We start from the raw sequence: 20,399 nt of genomic DNA, 5'->3' as shown, positions 1-20,399 counted from the left end.
TTAACATATATAGTTTTACAAGACTCTGGCACCTGTTCAATTTTAGATTCAAATCTTCCTTTATTTCTGGAAATTTTCCTCAAATTATACCTCCTAATTTTTTTTCAGTTCAATTTTTTCCTATTCTTCTGAAATACCCATTCTATGAATTTTATATATCCTTTGTTTTACATATTCATCATTTTCTCTCCAGTCCCTGTCAAGTCTGTCCATGTCCTTTGGTTGATTTTGTTAATCCTTTTGCTCATGACATTTGCACAGTGGTTTAGCAGTGTCTATATCTTTTAAAGGTTCCGGTGCAGCCCTCTTTTCCATGTTTTTTTTTTATTTCCATGTTGCTCATGAACTTTACTAGTCAGTTTTTAAATCAACTTCTCTCATATTTTCCCTATGCTCTGGTTTCATTGCATTAAGCTCTTTGTTTATTTTATTGGTTTACTTGATATCACGACAGGTTACTGGTTAGTTCCAGTTTTTCACTGTTGACAACATTATTCTGCCTTGTACTCTTTGTTTTTCTTTGTGAATACTTTGTTACAGATGCTATATTTGTTCATTCCTTTTGAATGACAAAAGAGTTTTTCCAGTACTGTTTTTACAAGAGGTTCATGTGGGAGAGAAACTGGGAGTTGACCCTATATGTGAATTGTTTTACCCTTTAATTTTTCACAGCAAAGGGAGATTGGAAGTTTTAGGGCTTCTTACAACTCGGAGAGTTTTTTCTCTTCTATCCTGTTACAGAGCTTCCTACCAAAATGTATCACTGTTCATTGATTTGATCTTATTTCCCTGATACTCCATGATAAAGAAGTATGTCCTGCCCTGCCTAACCCCATTAACCTAAACTTTTTTATTGTTCCAACTAAGGGATTATTGGTTTTGACCTAAAAAGGAGTTAACCTGCTATGGAGAACTCTGCTTGGCAGCTAGCTAGCTTGCTTGTTTTCTTGCTTCCTTCTTTCCTTCCTTCCTTCCTTCCTTCCTTTCTTTCTTTCTTCCTTCCTTTATTCCTTTCTTCCCTTCTACTGGGAATTGAGCCCATCTGCACTTTACTACTAAGCTACATTCCCCCAGCCCTTTTTATTTGAGATCTGGATCTTGCTAAGTTGCCAGACTGGCCTTGAACTTGGGATCTTTCTCCCTCAGCCTCCTTAGTTGCTTAAATAGAAGTGTGCCACCACACCTGGCTTTTGCTCCCTTTCATTCCATCTTTAGCTATAGACATCATTTTCAGCATCTTTTCATATACTCATTTGACCTTGCCTATTTTGGGGCAAGCATTCTAATGAGTTTAGGAGTTAGATTTCTATCTCTTAGTTTCCTTAAAGATGAAATTTGCATTTCTGTTATTTTATTTATTCTTCTTATAATTGTTTGGGGGCAGTTTTGAAGAAATAAAGGAACAAAGATGTCTTAACTTCATACCTTAAAATCAGAAGTCAAGAGAACATTTTAATGTGGTTGGGGTAAAAGTCAAATAAGGATTAACTGATAAGAAAATTGAGGCATACAATTTGTTTATATATATCCATACACAACACACACACACTGTTCATTTGATAAACTGACCGATGTCACGGTAGTATAAAGGTAAAGAAATAGGGAAGAATTGCAATTCAGTGGGCATGAATATCTTCAAGTTATGGAATATCTGAACTTATTTAAAGTCCTATGGAATTGAAACATTAAATATTTAAGAGGCTTAGGGGACAAGATTAGAACCTATGGGTATATAAGCTTTAAAATTAGGGACATAGGTGAAAAAAATCACGGAAAAAAAAAATGCTACCACAGTTGTTGAACAATTGTTTCAAGCATTTCTTAAATCACTCTCAAATAGGTGGTTTTTGTAAAGTTATGTCTGTGTAAAATGAACAACATTGTGATGTTTGAAGTTTTATTGTTTATGAAATTACTACAGTTGACACTTGCATGCAAACTATAAAATAAAGCTATGTGTGTACATCTATAAGCAAGTAAAATATATCCCTTCAAAAGACATTCTCCATGTTTATTAAGATAAGGAAGTCCCTTTTATTTAATTTTTAAGTAATTCTTTTCTGTTTATTTCAGTGTATTAAATAGTTTCTGGGCTGGGAATATAGCTCAGGTGATAGAGTGCTTGCCTCACATATATAAGGCCCTGGGCTCAATCCCCAGCACAAAAAAAAAAAAAAAAGAGAGAGAGAGAGAGAAAATAGGTTCCTTATCTTTTGAGCAGTATTAAAACACTTGGTATATATATACTTTTCTGACCTGAGTCTACCCTCTTCCCCTAAGTCCTTTTTTAATGTTTTTATTGTCATCTTTGGCAGTGGCTTGAACTTGGCACCTGTAGCACGACTCAGAGGTACTTGGGAAAAGTTACCAAGCAAATATGAGAAACATCTCCAAGATCTACAAGACCTTTTTGATCCATCTAGAAACATGGCAAAATATAGAAATATTCTTAGTAGTCAAAGTATGCAGCCTCCAATTATTCCACTGTTCCCTGTTGTCAAGAAGGATATGACATTTCTACATGAAGGTATTTATAAAAATTACTTGAAAATCAGCATGTTTTAGCTTCAGCTAATTCTACAGTAATGGTTTATTATATATTCCAACTTAATGAGTGTAAGTTACTGCCCAGACTCTGGCGCACACCTGTAATCCCAGCAGCTCAGGAGGTTGAGGTGGGAGGATCATAAGTTCAAAGCCAGCCTCAGCAATATAGAGAGGCTCCAAGCAACTCACCAAGACCATGTCTCTAAATAAAATTTTAAAAAGGGCTAGGAACATGGCTTAGAGGTTAAGCACCTCTGAGTGCAATCTCTGGTACCAGAAAAATAAAAAGAATACAATTTACTAAAGCTAATTTACACAGTTAAATACAATAAATTTTAGGCATCTAAAAACCACTTTGTTAAGAACGAATAATGAAGTTTTTACTGCATGCATTAAAAATGTATACTTGATACACCAAGATTAAACTCTTTGATCACATTTTTTTTTCAGTAATATTTTTCCTTCCAGCTTTTTTTAAAATTTTAAGTTATCCTCCTGAGTCCCCCAAATAGCTGGGATTAACAGCTGTACACCACCATGCCTGGCTAGATTGTCCTTTTGTTTTATATTTTTCTAAGAATTTTTTGTGTATCTTGGGTATGATATGGCTTGCCTTTCCTTTGATGAACATTGAAAGTTCATCATTTTGGGCCGGGGATGTGTCTCAAGCGGTAGCGCGCTCGCCTGGCATGCGTGCGGCCCGGGTTCGATCCTCAGCACCACATGCAAACAAAAGATGTTGTGTCCACCGAAAAACTAAAATAAATTAATTTAAAAAAAAAAAAAAGAAAGAAAGTTCATCATTTTAAAAGCCTGATTTATTGATTCTTTACCATGGATAGCTTATTTATAATCTATCTACATCAATTTTTGCATGGTAATGGTATTTTTTTCTACTTTGTTAATTTGGTAACTATTCACTATTTTGTTATTTTTCTAATGTTATATACTAGATGTTGTACTTTATATATTTCTTAACATTAATTAAATAGACATTAGTACTATTAGTGTGTCAGACAACACAAGGAGCATAAACCACTTAAATTTCATTTACTTGACTTCCAGTGTTATACAGTTGTTACCATGCCTTTAAATCCCATAATATAAATTTAATTTAGTAAAGTCATTATTTATTTAACCTCACCTGTCTGCTTATGTTGTTTGTTTTCATCTCAAAGTTTTCATATGGTTAGGTGTTCTTTTTGTTGTTGTTGTTTGTTTGGGGTACTTTTTGTCTGGTTAGTTTTTGTTTGTATTTGGCCTGTAGAACACTTTTTAGCATTTCCTTAGGTACAAGTCTTTTGTGATGGAAATCTTTTAATTTTTGTTTATCTAAAATTTTCAGAACTGTATCTTTGGCAAATACCATCTTTCAACATTTTAAAATAACATTTCATTGTCTTTAATTCTCACTGGTGTTTATAGGACACATTGAAATATATGGTTTGGTATTTTTCCTCAGTTTCAGAAAAATTCTCTGTAACACTGTCTTCATATGTTTTATTTGCCCTTTTCTTGTCTTTCTATTAGAAACTCTGATTTTACCTGTTTTAAACCTGGTCTTTGTTCCCCTATTATCTGTTATCTGTTATCTGTTTGTGTGTTTGTTTTGTTTTGTTTCTCACCATGCCCCATTTTAGATATTTTCTTTCACCCTGTTTTCCAGTTTCTTCTCTCTTCAACTGTGTTTAATCCCTCATAGATTTCCTAATTCCAGGTTTCTGGGGTTTGATTCAGTATGTTCTAGTTATATAATTTCTCTTGCCTTTTTTTTTTTTTTTTTTAAGTTTGTTTGTTTCTGATTGCTCTACAATCTGGATCCCCTATGGGTCTTTTTTCTGATGTCTTTTTTTCTTCTTTCACTCAATCATGTTATTTTTTTCTCCTAATGTGCCGTGTGTTTTTTTATTTGTTTTGGGGTTTTTTTTTTTTTTTTTTTGGGGGGGGGTGGTGTTTTGTTTTGCTTTTTAAAAACAATATAGATATAGAATTTTTAAAAATCTCCCAAAATCTGAGGGTTTTGAACAATGTTTCATTCCTTCAAAGAGGATTAAGTCAACACAGCTAAATTCAGTGTTTTATCCATTTTTAGATTTAGAGAGAATTCAACACCAGACTATTAATTATTTCAGTCTACATTTGGTTCATCCTCCATCCCAGGATATAGAACTTTTTCTGAATTCTAACTCAAAATATTGGAGGTTTAACTGGACTTAGTTGCTTCTATCTTACCTCAAAAAGCAGGGTGACTCTACTCAGGTTTTTTTTTTATTTTATTTTTGGTTATTGTTTTTGTTTGTTTGTGTGTTTGTTGTTCTTCTCATCATCCCCCTCTTCTAAAGTCAGCAAGTACACTTAGGAGCAAGCACTGGCAAATGCCATTCCTGCCCCTCTGCATTCTCATTCTCTGCATGTCTTCACTGCCTTCTTAACATTCAGATGGTTTTTATATTTGTCCAACTTTCTGATTGTTCTCAATAGTAAGGTTGTTCTAAACTGCCTAAATTCATCACTCTTTTATCATTTGAAAAATCAAAAGTGCCATAGGCTTCTAACATCCTTCTTTGGACATTTTCCCTCAAATTTATGTGACTTGAGAGTTTTTGATGATTATTTGGTTACCAACTCTTCTTGAGACCCTGAAAATTCATCTTTTTAATGTATAAGTGCTCTTTACTGTGATGAGTTCCACACCTATGTAGTTACACAGCAGCACCTCAGGGATTTCCATGGGAGAAAAATGGGGTTACACTGTTAAAGACAGACTTTTTAAAAGAAAAAAAAAGAACCACTGTGAGCAGAAAGATTGCCCTTTGAACATTGTTTTTGCCTCTCACTACAAGTTAGATAACACAGTAAATGAACTATATCTTGTCTCATAACTTAATCTCTTCAGAGAAAAGTAGATTATTTTTTAAATCAGATACATTTTTCCTCAGAGAACTATTAAGCAACACAAAAATAATGAAAATTATGAGCAGGGAAATTTGAGTTCATGATTAAAATCATGATTATAAATCATGTTCTGGGAAAGGAAAGTTGGATGTCAGACTGAAAAGCATACACCTTTCTTTGTTTTAAGTATTGCTACTTGGGAAAACAAACCCAACATCATGTAATCTCCCATCTCACATTCCTTTGGGATGTCTTCTTTAAGGATTATAATTCATTAAACAATTTTCAAAACATTGTAAACCAAAGAAAACTTATAGGCTTAGTTAATTAATAATTAAGCCCAAGGTGACCTTGTGCCCTCTGACTAAAGCCTAAGTTTTCAAGCTATGTCCTTGATGTCCAAAAGAGCAAATGAGCAAAGCAAACATGTGGAGATACAGATTTGAATGACTGCATATTTTATGGGTCTGTAAAATAATTGAATGTGGTTTTAGTAGCCAGGGACAGTTCATCATGTATTTAATAAGCATAATCATTATTCCCATAGGGAACACAATTCCTCCCAGTAGTACATTCCATGCAATTGTGATTGAGCCATCCACAGATATATCAATTCTTAAAAACAAAAGTAGCACTTATAAAGAAGGCTCTTATTTGTACTCTCCAAGAGTAACAGTTTGACTTTTGCTACTTTGATATAAAAAAATTACTTTTATTCTATAGGAAATGACTCCAAAGTAGATGGTTTAGTAAACTTCGAGAAGCTAAGAATGATTGCCAAGGAAATCCGTCAAGTTGTTCGAATGACTTCTGCTAATATGGACCCAGCTATGATGTTTCGACAGAGGTATGACACAGAAATGTGAATTATTATTAGGTGGCATCAAGGGTGATAATAATAATAATCATAATATTTATCATTTCTTGTGCACTGCACTAAGTGCTTTACAAGTGCCAATCTCAAGTAATTGTTTATCACAGAAACCCTAACAGGTAGGTGATATTAGCCTTTCATATCTGAGGAATGTAAAGCTCAAAGCAGTTTTTATGTAATTTGCTAAAATTTAAACCCCTAGTTTCTCTATTTCTTTTTTGAATATATGGATAGTTCTACATTGTTGTAATTTTTTTTTAAATATAAGCAAACACATTGTTGATCTTCACTGAAATTATCATACAGGATGAATAGTTTCAAACCTAATCTGTAATGTATTAATTATCTCTTTTTTTTACTGAATATTTTTAAAAGTAATTGTTTATAGTACTAATTCATACTTCATTTTTTTAAAAAACATACGTCCCTTTGTTCAGGTTAATAATGCCGCTTTTTATTTGTATGTACATTCTTTAACAGAATTTACAAAGTGCAAATTTAATCATTCTTCATCTTTATTAAAAATGGAAAATATTTATATTCTTTATTATCTGATCTTCTATGAATGCATTTTAAATTCATTTTAATGTAATAACAAAGGCTTCTTCGAATTGCTATGTAGTTTATAGAAAGTACTTTGTTAAGCTGCTCCTAGTAATTTTTATAATTTTCAGGGTATAAGTAGACATTACAGTTTTAATTTTTGGTCTGATTTTCTTTTCTGTGTTTAGAGCATTAAAAAATGGAATAATTTACAGATGCCAACATAATTCCTAATATGTAAAAAATATATACTCTGCTAAGGAAACAAAAATTCTTGGTACTTTAAAAACCAGAGTTGAAAAGCCAGGTGCCATAGTACACACCTATCATCTTAACTAATTGGGAGGCTAAACAGAAGGATTTCAAATTCAGGGCTAGCCTGAGCAACTTAGCAAGACCCTATCTCAAAATTTAAAAATTTTAAAAAGCTAAGGGTGTATATCAGGGGTAGAGTTCCCTAAGTTCAATCCCCAAAAGAAAAAGAAAAAACCATTTGGAGTTTATGTAACCCAACAAACCAGTGTGTGTCAAGATTGTTTTTTTTGCTTATTCACATCACTGTTCAGGAGTCTGTTTTTGTGAGTAGTTAATCTGTTGGTTTCTCTAATTTAGAGATCCTCAATATGTGGAGGAGGAATGAGTGTGCCTAATCTCCTCTTCCCAATTTCTATCCCTTTTCTGCCACTTGAGACCAATACATATAAGAGATGTCATTGCTCAACAGTGTGATAGCAGAAAACAATAAGAACCAGGAACCAAAGCAAACCTGGAGGAGGGCTTGTTCACTTGTTTTGTTTTTATTTTTGTTGTATGTCCTTGTACAGTGGTCTTGACATTCCCTATTGTCTTATATGGAACTCCATTCACTCATATGTTACCACTCTGGTCCCTGACTATGTAATGAATTTGTGTCCCTGCCAGACCAGTTGATAATATACCAACTACCATCTGTGCCTGAGAAATGGGCAAAGAGGGGGGAAAAAACTGATGTGAAAATTAATAAACCTGGCTGTTTGAGGTGGGTGGGGGGCGAATAGCCTGGGTTGAGTAGAATAAGAAATGAGGGAAAATATCACTGTAAACATTGGACTGAATTTTTCCTGAATCGGTTTTATTTGTCTGTCAGTAGTAATCATCAGTTTGCTAAATAAAAAAAACACTGTCTTTATTTGAACAATAGCGTAAAGATATACAATATTGTAAGATTTCACTGATACATTTTTAATTATTTTTTTTTTTTTTTTTTAAAGAGAGAGAGAATTTTTTACTATTTATTTCTTTAGTTTTCGGCGGACACAACATCTTTGTTTGTATGTTGTGCTGAGGATCGAACCCGGGCCGCACGCATGCCAGGCGAGCGCGCTACCACTTGAGCCACATCCCCAGCCCCTTTTAATTATATTTTAAGTTGGATTTGTTGGCCAACTGTTCTTTACAATTTCTTATAAAATACTTCATCAGAGAAATTTCTGCACGTAGAAAAGAATTGTTTGTTAATATTCCTTGTAGTTTCATTCTGTCACTTAATGAATGGCTTAAAAATATTTTCAAAATCACATTCACAAATTTTATACTTCAAGATTTTTTCCTTAAAAACTTTTAACTCAAAATTTATAGTAAGTATTTTCATTTAAGCTTCTTATAAACTGCTACATGAATTTATTAAGACCCTCACCCTCAGTGAGGCCCTGTCTCAAAATAAAAAATAAAAAGGACTGAGGTTGTAACTCAGTGATAAAGCACCCCTGTGTTCAGTCCCCAGTACCAAAATACATACATACACATATACTAAGTTGTTTTTTTAAAATCCATCATTCGGGGGCTGGGGATGTGGCTCAAGTGGTATCACGCTCGAGTAGCATGCGTGAAGCACTGGGTTCGATTCTCAGCACCACATTAAAAACAAAATAAAGATATTGTGTCCACCTAAAACTAAAAAATAAATATTTTTTTTAAAAATCCATCATGGAGTTTCTTTTGGCCTTCTGGACGTGGACATATCATAACTCAAACCCTTGCATTCCCTTAAAGTCATTTTACCATTAAGCTACAGTTTTTTCCTGGTGAAATATTTCCATTCTACCCTGTCTACATAGTTTTTCTGACTTTCAACTGTTGTCTGTTTCTGTGCTTTCCTGTTCAAACACATGCTTCAATGTTTGTGGCTCTTGCTTACAGGAAGAAGAGGTGGCGGAGTCTGGGGTAAGTGTAGAGATGAACACAACTGGAATGAAGGTTGTGCAACTCTTAACATATAATGCATCCCTTTCATTAATGCACGCATATAAAACAGCATGTGTTCTATTAACTCTGTCAACCTACATTCCTGACAAATGCCTTTTGCTAACAAGGTGAACGTAGTGATAGAACTTTTTAGGGTTTTTTGTATTTTTTTTTTATGTATTTGTTTACTGATTTTACTTTTCCATTATTGATGTTCTATAAGCCCATTTTAATTTTTTTTAAATTTAGCAGGATCTCTTAGATGATGATAAAGACAAGGATGGTAGTGAATATTTGTTATATATTTCCCATGTGCCACACGTTGTTCTAAGTTTTCTAAATGAATTAGCTGTTTAATTCTCCTATCATCCTTTGAGTAGATGTTATTCCCATGGTATAGATGGGGAAGATGGAATTGCCCAGTTTTATAGCTCATTGATAGTGAATCCAAACCTAGGCAGTCTGATCAAGACTCCACACCACATTTTTTCTTCATATACCATATTTTATTTTATAAAAGTAAACATTTGGGGCTGGGGATGTGGCTCAAGCGGTGTCACGCTTGCCTGGCATGCACGGGGCGCTGGGTTCGATCCTCAACACCATATAAAAATAAAAACATTGTGTCCACCTAAAACTAAAAAATAAGTATTTTTTTTAAAAAAAGTAAACATATCATGTCAGTGGTATAAAAATGGATGAGAACTATTTGTAAAGGTTGCATTTTCCATCACTTTTCCAAAAAGAAGCAACCTTTATTCAAGCTATATTACGAAGTAAAACTAGAACCTGATTTTAATTCTTCCAAGCCATTTACATCTGAGATTTCCAACACTGATTGAAAATTATTTTAAATTTCTACCAGCTTTGCTAAAAGACTTTCTTAACTCTGTGTAAAACTGTTAGAATAAAAAACACCTTTTGTTTTTTGTTTATGCTTCTACATACATAGATATTCGTTTAGAATCGTAAATTGTTAAAGTTTTTATATATCATGTACTTAGTCCTTTCATTTTTAGATGAAAAGAGAGATGACTTTTATGGGTGAAAGAATTATATAAGAATTTTCTTAATACTAGTGAACCAAGAAGTTAGATTTTTTTTTATTACATGTAAGAAGAATTATTTTGTGAGCCATTTTCTTCAGTATTGTGTCTTATTTGTGGTTTTGTTTTCTGTTAAAGCTTAGCAAATTTGGCTTTCCTGTACTTCATTCCTTCCTTCCTTTTCTGTGTTTCTTGTGTATTTCTTCCATATCATACATTTATGTCTTAGTCTTTTCTGTCTCTTCTAACCCGGTATTAATATTTTAAAGAATAATACTTGGACAATCATAGTAGCTTTTTGAGGTGATTAATGATTTAATACATTCACTTTTTATTCAGCTTTAGGATTTGTCTTGTATGATAGTTCATGCTTACAAACAGATATTTTCATTTTACATCAGTATTTCCTGTTTTGGAAATAATGTGGAAGACACTGTCATTTATTAGTGTTTTCTTTTTTAGAATTTTGTTATCTATACTGCCAAGCATAGTGGTACACTCCTATATTCCCAACTACTTAGGAGGTTGTAACAGAAGGATCACAAGTTTGAGGCCAGCCTGGGCAACCTGACAAGACACTGTCTTAAAGTAGTTTTTAAAAGGATGGAGAATTTGGCTCAGTGCTAGAGTGCTTGCTCAGCATGTGCGAGACCCTGGGTTTAATCCCCCGTACCACAAAAGACAAAAAAAAAGAATTTTTATCTATCCTAAATTTGTTAACACCCTCTTTTTCTTTTAAAATTATTAAATATTAGTATATTGAAACTTGTTACTAAATTTTAGGACTGAATTTTACTTCATTTCTTTGAATCCAAAATTTTATCAGTTGACTCCACTATTATTTTACGCAACACAAGAAAATCACTGCAGTGGTCAAGTGTGGTAGAATATGCCTGTCATCGCAACTACTCAGGAGGCTGAGGCAAGAGGATCACAAGTTCAAGACCACCCTAGACAACTTATGACTCTGTCTCAAAATAAAAAGGGCTGGGGATATAGCTTAGTGGTCAAGTGCCCCTGGATTCAATCCCCCTGTGCCGCCAATCCCCAGATCACTGCTTTATCCTGTTACTAAACTTTTACTTCATGCTATTGAAAGATCTCTTATAAGTCTGTGAACTTAGGTTTGAATTTTTATTACATTAACCTTACTGTGTATATCTAAAAAGGAAAACAAGCAAAATAAATTGGTTTAGATCTTTATAAAATTTCTTCATATTCAGAATGTGAATCTTCTGAAACACTTTTAGAGTCATTAGTTTCTGGGTTTTCTGCAGTATACAGAGACTCAAATGCACACAGTCTTGTCTTCTGTGCCATCCAGTGTATTGATAATCCACCATCTTAAAAATATGGCATAATGCAAGCTCCTGATATTGGGTTCTGAGGCTGGCTTTGCAAGTAATTAGAGCTAGCCACCTTTTGACACCTTTGGGAATGTTATTGAAATTGTCAAATTTACTCTCTTTATAATCATTTGCTCCCTGGAATCTGAAAGGGTAATTTACTCATATCAGTATTCTTTATTCCAAATCATTCTGCAAGTTTTAAGGTTTCTGCATCACTTTAAGTAGTATCACTTTTAAGTAGTGATGACTACATCAACAGTTTCTGCCTAACCAGCAGCAATTGAAAGTTGTCATCAAATCTTAATATACCCCTATTTCAAGAGATCTTAAAATGTGATTTTTTTTAAAATGCCATAACACTATTTTAGCTGTTTCACCTAATTTAAGTATGTGAGCACTAAAGAACAAATTGTTGTATGGTTGTGATCTGTGTATTTAGAATACTTTTATGTAAATATGAGGCAAATTTAGAAAATGAATGGATATTCTTGTTTTAGAACAGCAGCTGCCTTCAAATAAAAATCATTCAAGAACCTTGTGTTTGCTAGTCTTGTTAAAGGATGCTTGACAAATAGTAGAGTTGGGTGAAAGTGTAGGTTATTTGAATTGTAGTTGTTTTTACTCAACTTGCAGTTCCATCACATTTAGCAGCATTACAAAAGTTAATTTCAGATTCCCCTTCCTTAAACCCAAATAGTGACTGACTATTCCATATATGAGGAAATATTGAAAATTTTTTTACATTTCTGATCTCTATTCTGAATTGAATAAAAATGCTGTTATTTTCAGCTAATATCTTACTAGTAAAATTGGACAGCATGCCCAAAATAATCCTGTTCTAGACAGGAATGGTGATTGTAATAGCGTGTCTGTGTGTCCAGAGTAGCACAGATGAGCAAAACTGCTCTAGAAACTTCCTTATGGGAGAACCTTCATGCAGATATCTGATAGAGGATAGTCTTGTGTTGCCAGACTCTTGCCATATCTCCAGAGTGTGGATGGCTTCTAGGACCAAAGGAATGCTTTTTCTTGTCACAGTTGTACCATGGTTACATAGGCACAAACACAGGTCTGATAGAATATATTGTGTAGGGAGGAGTTGGTATCTTATTCTTTTGAAATTTGCATTTATCAAATCATTCTTTATTCAGAATATCGCCATATGTGCCAAATTACTTTGCATTAATGCTCTTCATCTTTTAACTCATTTACGTCAGCATGCAATAGCATTAACAGAGCAAAATCTTTTAATCTTCATTCTTCTGTGCTTAATTCTCATCTTTACCACCCCTTATTTTGATTTCTATCCTCTTACAGGTCACTCAGTCAAGGCAGCACAAATTCAAACATGCTGGATGTTCAGGGAGGTGCTCACAAAAAAAGGACACGCCGCAGCTCTCTGCTCAATGCCAAGAAGCTGTATGAGGATGCCCAAATGGCAAGGAAAGTAAAGCAGTATCTTTCTAGTCTGGATGTAGAGACAGATGAGGAGAAGTTCCAGATGATGTCATTGCAGTGGGAGCCTGGATATGGTACCTGTGAGTACAAGTTTTCATTTATGTGATACTACAGAGGATAACAAAATAGATAGTTGGTTCCCCAGAATTATGCTGAAGTTCCAGGAAAATTAACTTTGTACTGACATACCCTAAACATCATGTAATTCCATTAATCAGATCCAGAATCTTATTCATCCCTGATATGCAAGAAAGAGAGGGATAAATTGTTATTCTTTAAGAAGGTTTATAAAGGAGGGCACAGTGGCACACACCTGTAATCCCAGCAGCTCAGGAGCTGAGGCAAAAGGATTGCAAATTCAAGGCCAGCCTTAGCCACTTAGTGAGACACTGTCTCAAAATTACTTTAAAAGGAGGTGAGGGAATGAGGATGTAGCTCAGTGATTAAGTGCTCCCGAGTTAAATTCACAGTACCAAAAAAAAGAAAAGCAGCTTTATAAAGACATCTTGTAAAACTTGGAGCCTTACAGAAGAGTCTTTTTGTTTGAGAACATTTTTGCATTGAGCTTAAAATGAAGGGTGAAATTTTTACTTTTTTATTTAATGGGTATTATACATAGTGTTTTGGTTCCTTTTGAAAAAATTATACATATAAGGAATTTGATTTCCCACTTAATGCTGACCTTTTAAAAATTAAGTATAAATAACAAACCACGTATGTTAGTGAAATCAAGAACTGATACAGTGTTGAGAGAAAGGTAGAATGTGTTTCAAAGCTCTAACTCAAAAATTACAATTTAGGATCAATTCGTTGATGAGCCAGTGTTTATTGTCCCCAGGAGTCCCTGTGTTTTATTTTAGCTTTCTGTGATGTTCCCTGATGTTTATCACCCAAAATATTCACTAGGCTCTCATAATAAAAGCATAATTACTAACTATTACATCTATGCTGGGACATTTTAAACATCTATTTGCTTTTATCCTGATATTTAAAGCAAACATATTATGAAGTACTAAGGTTATACCTACTTCATAAAACCATCCTGAATAACTGAGTGAAGGATTAAAAGTACTGCATGGGGCTAGGGATATAGCTTAGTGATAAAGTGCTTGTCTAGCATGTATAAGGCTCTGGGTTCATTCCCTAGCACCACAAAATAAGTAAATAAATAAATAAATAGAAGCACTGCCTGAAGAAAGAATATCCTTTAGACTATGGTATTGATTATATGCAAAGGAGCAGCTCTTTCATTTCTTAAGTCGAAGTTCCCTGGGTTTTTGAGCAAGTGCATCTTCATCTGAAAGATGCACCAAGTGTTACATAGTGGAAGGGAGTTTTCCAGTCTAGAAAACTAAACAATTTATTTTAATAGGAATCTAGACAGTATAGGGCTGAGGAAAAAGGCACACAGTTAATGCTAAATTATGCAGGGTCTTTTAAGGCCATGTTGTAGGGCTTTGGGCCTTTATCCTGTGAACAGTGAGAAGGCATATAAAGTTGTATACAGGGACATATGGAGAAAGAAAGTGATATGATCAGATTTTCATTTGGTAGAAACATTTTACCATTGTATGGAGAATGGCTTGAAGTCATGAAATTTATGAAAGGTAGTTTAAAACATTTTATTTTTGTGCTAAAAATTAGTGGTATTTAATAGGCCACTTATTATTGCCTGTGGTAATAATAGCCTTGCCTAAAAAAGAAGTTCACTTACCGTTTTGTTTCGTTTTTTTCCTCTCCTATAGTGACCAAGAATTTAACTGAGAAAAGATCTGCCAAGTCATCTGAAATGTCCCCAGTGCCTCTGAGGTCAGCTGGCCAAACAGCTAAAGCCCACTTACATCAGTCCCACAGAGTAAGCCAGGTTCTTCAGGTACCAGCTGTTAATTTGCACCCCATCAGGAAGAAGGGACAAGCAAGAGACCCTACATTGAGTGAGTATTCACAATTAGTATTATATTCATTTAATTAAATTTCAGGGGGATTAAAGTGACAATTACAAATGCTCAGAAGATGAGCTATTGTAAGTTGTGTAATATCATCTCTTAATGAATCAGTTAAAAGGATAAAAAGAATACCGGTTTAAGTATATTCTGTTTGATTTTCCCTAGAGATATTTGATGATAGCATACTTAAGTTTTGTTTTTGTTTTTGTTTTTGTTTTTGTTTAGTTGTAGATGGACACAATACCTTTATTTATTTTTGCCCCAGTGCCTTACACATGAGGAGCAAGTAATCTACCACTGAACTACAACCCCAGCCCCAGTGTACATGTTTTAAATGCTGGCCTTGGAATTCCTGTAAAGCTAAAATCTGTTTATCACCCCAAAAAAACTTATAGTAATATATCTTGAGTATTTGCACCAAACCCTGGGCAATACATCAAGGGCTTACTGCATTAAAAGATGTATTTAATGAAATACCAGCTACAGATGTAACCTACAAAAACTGTGACAGCCAGCCAGACACAGTGGCACATACCTGTAATACCAGTGACTCCATAGCATCAGGCTGAAGGATTGAAAGTTGAAGGCCAGCCTAAGCAACTTAGTGAAACCCTATCTCAAAATAAAAAGGGCTGGGGATGTGGTCAATGGTTAAGTGACCTTGGGTTCAGTCCCTGGTAACAAAGAAATAGAAGAGGAAAAGAAAGAAGAAGAAAAAAAAAATCTGTGTGTGTGTGTGTGTATTTATATAATTTCCACATTTCTTTGCCACTTTTAGGCCATGTAGACATTATCCAAATAACTTTTGTATTGTTTATCGCTATTTCAGCTTTTAGGTGGGAAGCTACATTAAATTTGATTCCTAAAATTATTACTTTAATCTAGACATTATATATAATACATATTAAATAGAAGTTTGTGGATTTAATTTCATTTTATTTGAGTTACAAAGTTGAAAATAAAAAAGAAAGAAATGCCCCCTCCCGTGCCAAATTTTCAGTCTGGTTTATATAGAGACTCCCAGATACTTCAGTATGTGTTTACTGTTATGCAGGGGGTAAATACAGAACATATAAAAGGAAAAATAAGAGGCACCTTTAGCAGGAGTGAAAAGGTGGGGCTTCAAAAGAAAGCTTTTTGGAGATAAGATGTAAGCAGAACCTCAAAAGATGGTTGATGAGGAAGGAAGTAATTAGGGGAAGGTTTCAGAAAAGTTGCTTCAAGCAAAGGAAACAGCTTAGTGTCTGCAAGGAGCTACAAGTGCTTTGCTGACTGGCTGCAAATTTCATGCAGAGTATTGAAAGAAAATAGTAACTAAAGTTGACAGTTAGCATTTAGGGAGTCGAGGCACAGTTCACAGTGCTTTACTGACCATACATTCGTTTATTCTTTATAATAACCTATAAGAAAGGTAGTATTTTATTCTTACTGAGAACCAAACTCATTAATGTGTCAAAATTATAATTTGCTTTGCTAAAGGCAAGTTGTGATTGAGACGCCATTAAAGAAATTTGAACACGGGAAAGTTATAGTACAAATTATGATTGAGAATAGACTATAGTAGAGAATGCAGCAAGATCTGAGGTAGAAAGCCTGAATGGATAGCTGATGTAACATTTTATTGGAAATTGCTCAGGACATAGACTAGTTTAGTGGCTGCAGGAGTAAAAAGAATTGGATGCAAAATTGATAAATTTGGTAAGAGTAAGGGAGGGACAAGTTTAGCTTTCATTGTTTAACTTGGATATTAGCATCTGAGAGACGGCACTATGTATACTGGGTAGTCCCATGTCCCCTCCCTCTCGTTCCCTCCCCAATAATATGGCTGGTATTTATGGATTAAATATATTGTATATTAAAACTATATTCAAATAGTAAGGATATAGTGTGATTAAAGTGTTTTCATTGTCAAAAGCTGCTTGTTACTGGGCCATATTCTCATCAAAGTTGTGTTTACTCTGCTGGTTAAGAACAATGTCAGTAGTTCTTTGACATTTCTTAGAGAAGACCACATTGGAAAAGTCAGTTGTCAGTATATTGAAAGCATTTTAGTTTAACCCTCGCTAAACAGTGCCAACTGTTAGATAGGGTAATGATAGAATATTTCCACTAGGCTCCATATTATTTTTCTATGAATTCATGATTCTTTCTGTTGTTTACTTCTCTCCTGGAGTGTGAATTTAGTGCTCTTGTAAAGGGCTGGACTGGCAGCCCTGCAGCATCTTTTGTATACCCTCAGCACAGATGCACCACAGGTAGTGCCAGTGCCAGCATTCCTACACTGCCCCTGACCAATGCCTCACTCTGACTTGGAGAGGCCACCTCTAGAGGGGAGGGAAGAGTTTGAATCCATGTCTTCCTTTTAAGATTTCAAACAGGTGTGTCAATTGTGAGGGGTGGGTCACTTTATTCAGAATTCAGAGGGTGGTTTTTAACTTCTGTGACAGAGAGCAAGCATAAGTAAAAATTGATTTCTCTTCTGCCACAAAGCAAACTTTTTATTATAAACTGATCTATGACCAGCTGAATTTGAACAAATAAACTAGAGGTGAGAATATCTGTATGCCATTATCCAGTCATTTAGTCTTCGTTTGTCATTTACACATTTCAGTTGACTGTACTAGCCATTGTGCATCATGGCTTTAGTTATGTAGTGAATTAGGCATCTACAGACATTTAAATTGTAAAATGGGACTTATGCACTTCTTTTATTTTATTCTTAGGTTCAAGTTTACCTCAGAAAGTTTTAGGACCAACCGAAGAAATAAGTGGTAAGAAACATACAGAAGACACTGTGTCTGTGGCATCATCTTTACATTCTAGTCCTCCTGCATCTCCTCAAGGTTCCCCTCGCAAAGGTAAGACAGACATTTCAGGCTTGTTCTTGTTAAACTGAACAGCACTTTCTAGCACATATTTTGCTTTTCAGTCCATAAATAAATGAATAATAGAAAAGTGTAACTGTGGGCTGGGGTTGTGGCTCAGCAGTAGAGCGCTCGCCTAACAAGTGCGAGGCCCTGGGTTTGAACCTCAGCACCACATAAAAAATAAATAAGTAAATACAATAAAGGTATTATAACCAACTACAAGTTAAAAAAAAAAAAAGTATAACTGCTAAGAGTTACTTTTTGAACTTTGCTATTTCTTATTGAATTATTCAAACAACTTTTCAGTTGTTATACATCATGTAACTGGGACTCCAGAATTCAGAGGGTGGTTTTAATTTCTGTGACAGAGAGCAAGCATAAATAAAAATAAAGGCAGAAGTCACCGGTTTTTTGATCTGTGCCAGTTATTGATGTTACTTTCTAAATTTTCGGTATTCAAACATTTCATTGGAGCATTTGCCAATAAAAATATCTACAATAATATTTTTAACCAAGATGTAGAAAAAGAAACAGATATTTAAGGTAACTTCTTTTTTTTTTTTTTAGCAATAGCATATTACCTTTTTATGAATCAAGATTTAAAACAGATACCTTTATAGATTTTACATTTATACTTATATAGAACCTAACGAGGTAAAAAATCTGACATCCTTCTTGTTCTTTTACATGTGTTTTTATACTAAAAAGAAATTGAGACCAGAGCTTTTCTTGGCTAGCCTGGACAGTACCTATGGAGATTCCATTTTATGTTAACTGCACATGTAGCATTCTAGATAGGGTGTGTATTTCTTACATTGGCCCCTGTACCCTCTGTTTGTACCCTGGAAGAAAAAGCTCCCTAATACTGGGATCTTTACAGATATACAAGAATTAGAATCTTTAAATAATTACAGCTTAAGATGGCATATAAGCAGAGGGGGAGACAAGTTTTTTAATTCTAGCAGGAGGGAGAAGCTTCCAGACTTTGCCTCAGCTCCCATGTTCTGAGTTACATCTCATTCTTCAGGGCTTTTTCTTATTTTTGCCACCTTATGTAGCAATGATGTCAGATCTGAGTTGAATCCTGATTCTGTCCCCTGCTATTATCTGTGTTACAGTGTATAACTTATTTATAGGGTCAGGTTTTCTCTCTGAAAGACAGGGGGAAAGACCATCTATTTCAGGGTCCTCCAAGGTTTAAATGTAATAATATTTATAAAGTCATATGTGCTAAAAAGTAGTGTCTCTTTTCTTTCCCTGCTGCCAACCCAGGGCAACTAGCTTCATTACTCACCTGACCTTTCTCACATAGCTGAAACTGGCTAGAATTTTCATTCAGATTTTACCAGGGAAAGCTTCATGAAAATCAGAACATATAAGCAGCATATATACAATAGTTGTGTTTATAAACACATATTTCTCATCCTGTTGTGACATACACATGATTTTTTTTGAGGCACATAGACCTGATCCCATCTCCTTTTCTCTCTTGTCCCATCCAGAGTGCCTTTGTCAGATCTGGCAGCAGCGCCTGCAGCCAGACAAATAATCCTCATAAACAGTGCCTGTGTGCTAATACCCTTGAAGGAGCACTTTACATCCCTCATCCCTTTTGGAAGCTATTCAGAGGTCCATTTCAGACTAGAAAATTCTATAAGCAGAAAGCTAGTTGGATCTGATTCAGTGCTTTATGCCTGACTATAACTTGGGGGAAGAAATATAAGGAACAGGAATACCCCCATTGGCCTTATTCCCAGCAGAAAATCCACTCTCACCATTGAAATAGAAAGGTCTTTTCTGGATTATCTTTCAGTGTGTAGCTGAGAGTTGACTATGATATTTATAGGTTTGTGAACCTATCATAATCATATTTAGAATCCTGAAGAAATTCTCTTGAGCATTATTTCAGTTTGTTGTTGCATATGCTCTGTCAAAACCTCAACTGAGGCACAGGGGTTGTGGCTCAGCAGTAGAGCACCTGCCTAGTGTGTATGAGGTGCTGGGTTCAATCAAGCCTCAGCACCACATATGAATAAATAAAGATAAAGGTATTGTGTCCACCTACAACTAAAAAAATATTTAAAAAAAGAAAAAACTCAGTCGGGCATGGTGGCACCTGCCTATAATCCCAGCAGCTAGGGAGGCTGAGGCAGGAGGATCACAAGTTCAAAGCCAGCCCCTGCAACTTAGTGAGGTCCTATGCAAATTAGCAAGACCCTGTTTCAAAATAAAAAATAAAAAGGGCTGGGGACGTGGCTCCTGGGTTCAGTCTCCAGTACACACACACAACACGCACATGCACGCACGCACACACGCGTGCACACACACACACATATAAATAACTCACTCAACTGAATATGATATTTCCATAGACAGGTTTTTGCCAATTATCTGTCATTACACTAAATATGTTATTAGGATCCATTCTTAGTTTTATCTCGATCCTGGAATTATTTGTTTTCTGTTTTTCTCCCCTTCTTTCCTTGTGCTACTAAGGATTGAACCCACTGGTGCTCTACTGCTCAACTACATCCTCACTAATTTACGTAGATTGGCTTTGAACTTGTGATCCTCCTACCTCAGCCTCCTGAGTAGCTGGGATTACAGATATACACTACCATGCCTGGCTTGAAATTAGTTGTTTTCTAACA

At 34.9% G+C, this 20,399-nt stretch overlaps 1 protein-coding gene across 9 annotated transcripts in view; it reads left to right on the top strand.

Annotated features, from left to right (window-relative positions):
* Positions 1-20,399, top strand: part of LOC114080969 (rap guanine nucleotide exchange factor 6) — a 223,218-nt gene that overhangs the window by 189,820 nt on the left and 12,999 nt on the right. For 7 of the 9 annotated variants that reach the window (XM_071612047.1, XM_071612046.1, XM_071612048.1 and 4 more), the window contains 6 exons: positions 2,316-2,527; positions 6,166-6,289; positions 9,038-9,061; positions 12,795-13,015; positions 14,681-14,869; positions 17,605-17,739. In XM_071612047.1, the coding sequence (XP_071468148.1) occupies positions 2,316-2,527; positions 6,166-6,289; positions 9,038-9,061; positions 12,795-13,015; positions 14,681-14,869; positions 17,605-17,739 (905 nt within the window). The remainder of the gene's footprint in view (positions 1-2,315; positions 2,528-6,165; positions 6,290-9,037; positions 9,062-12,794; positions 13,016-14,680; positions 14,870-17,604; positions 17,740-20,399) is intronic. The other 2 variants (XM_071612045.1, XM_071612052.1) reach the window with 1 other exon arrangement.

This window comes from Marmota flaviventris, chromosome 5 (genome assembly GCF_047511675.1).
Source record: "Marmota flaviventris isolate mMarFla1 chromosome 5, mMarFla1.hap1, whole genome shotgun sequence".
Taxonomy (NCBI): Eukaryota; Metazoa; Chordata; class Mammalia; order Rodentia; family Sciuridae; genus Marmota; species Marmota flaviventris.
This window is presented reverse-complemented; position numbering and strand designations above follow the sequence as displayed.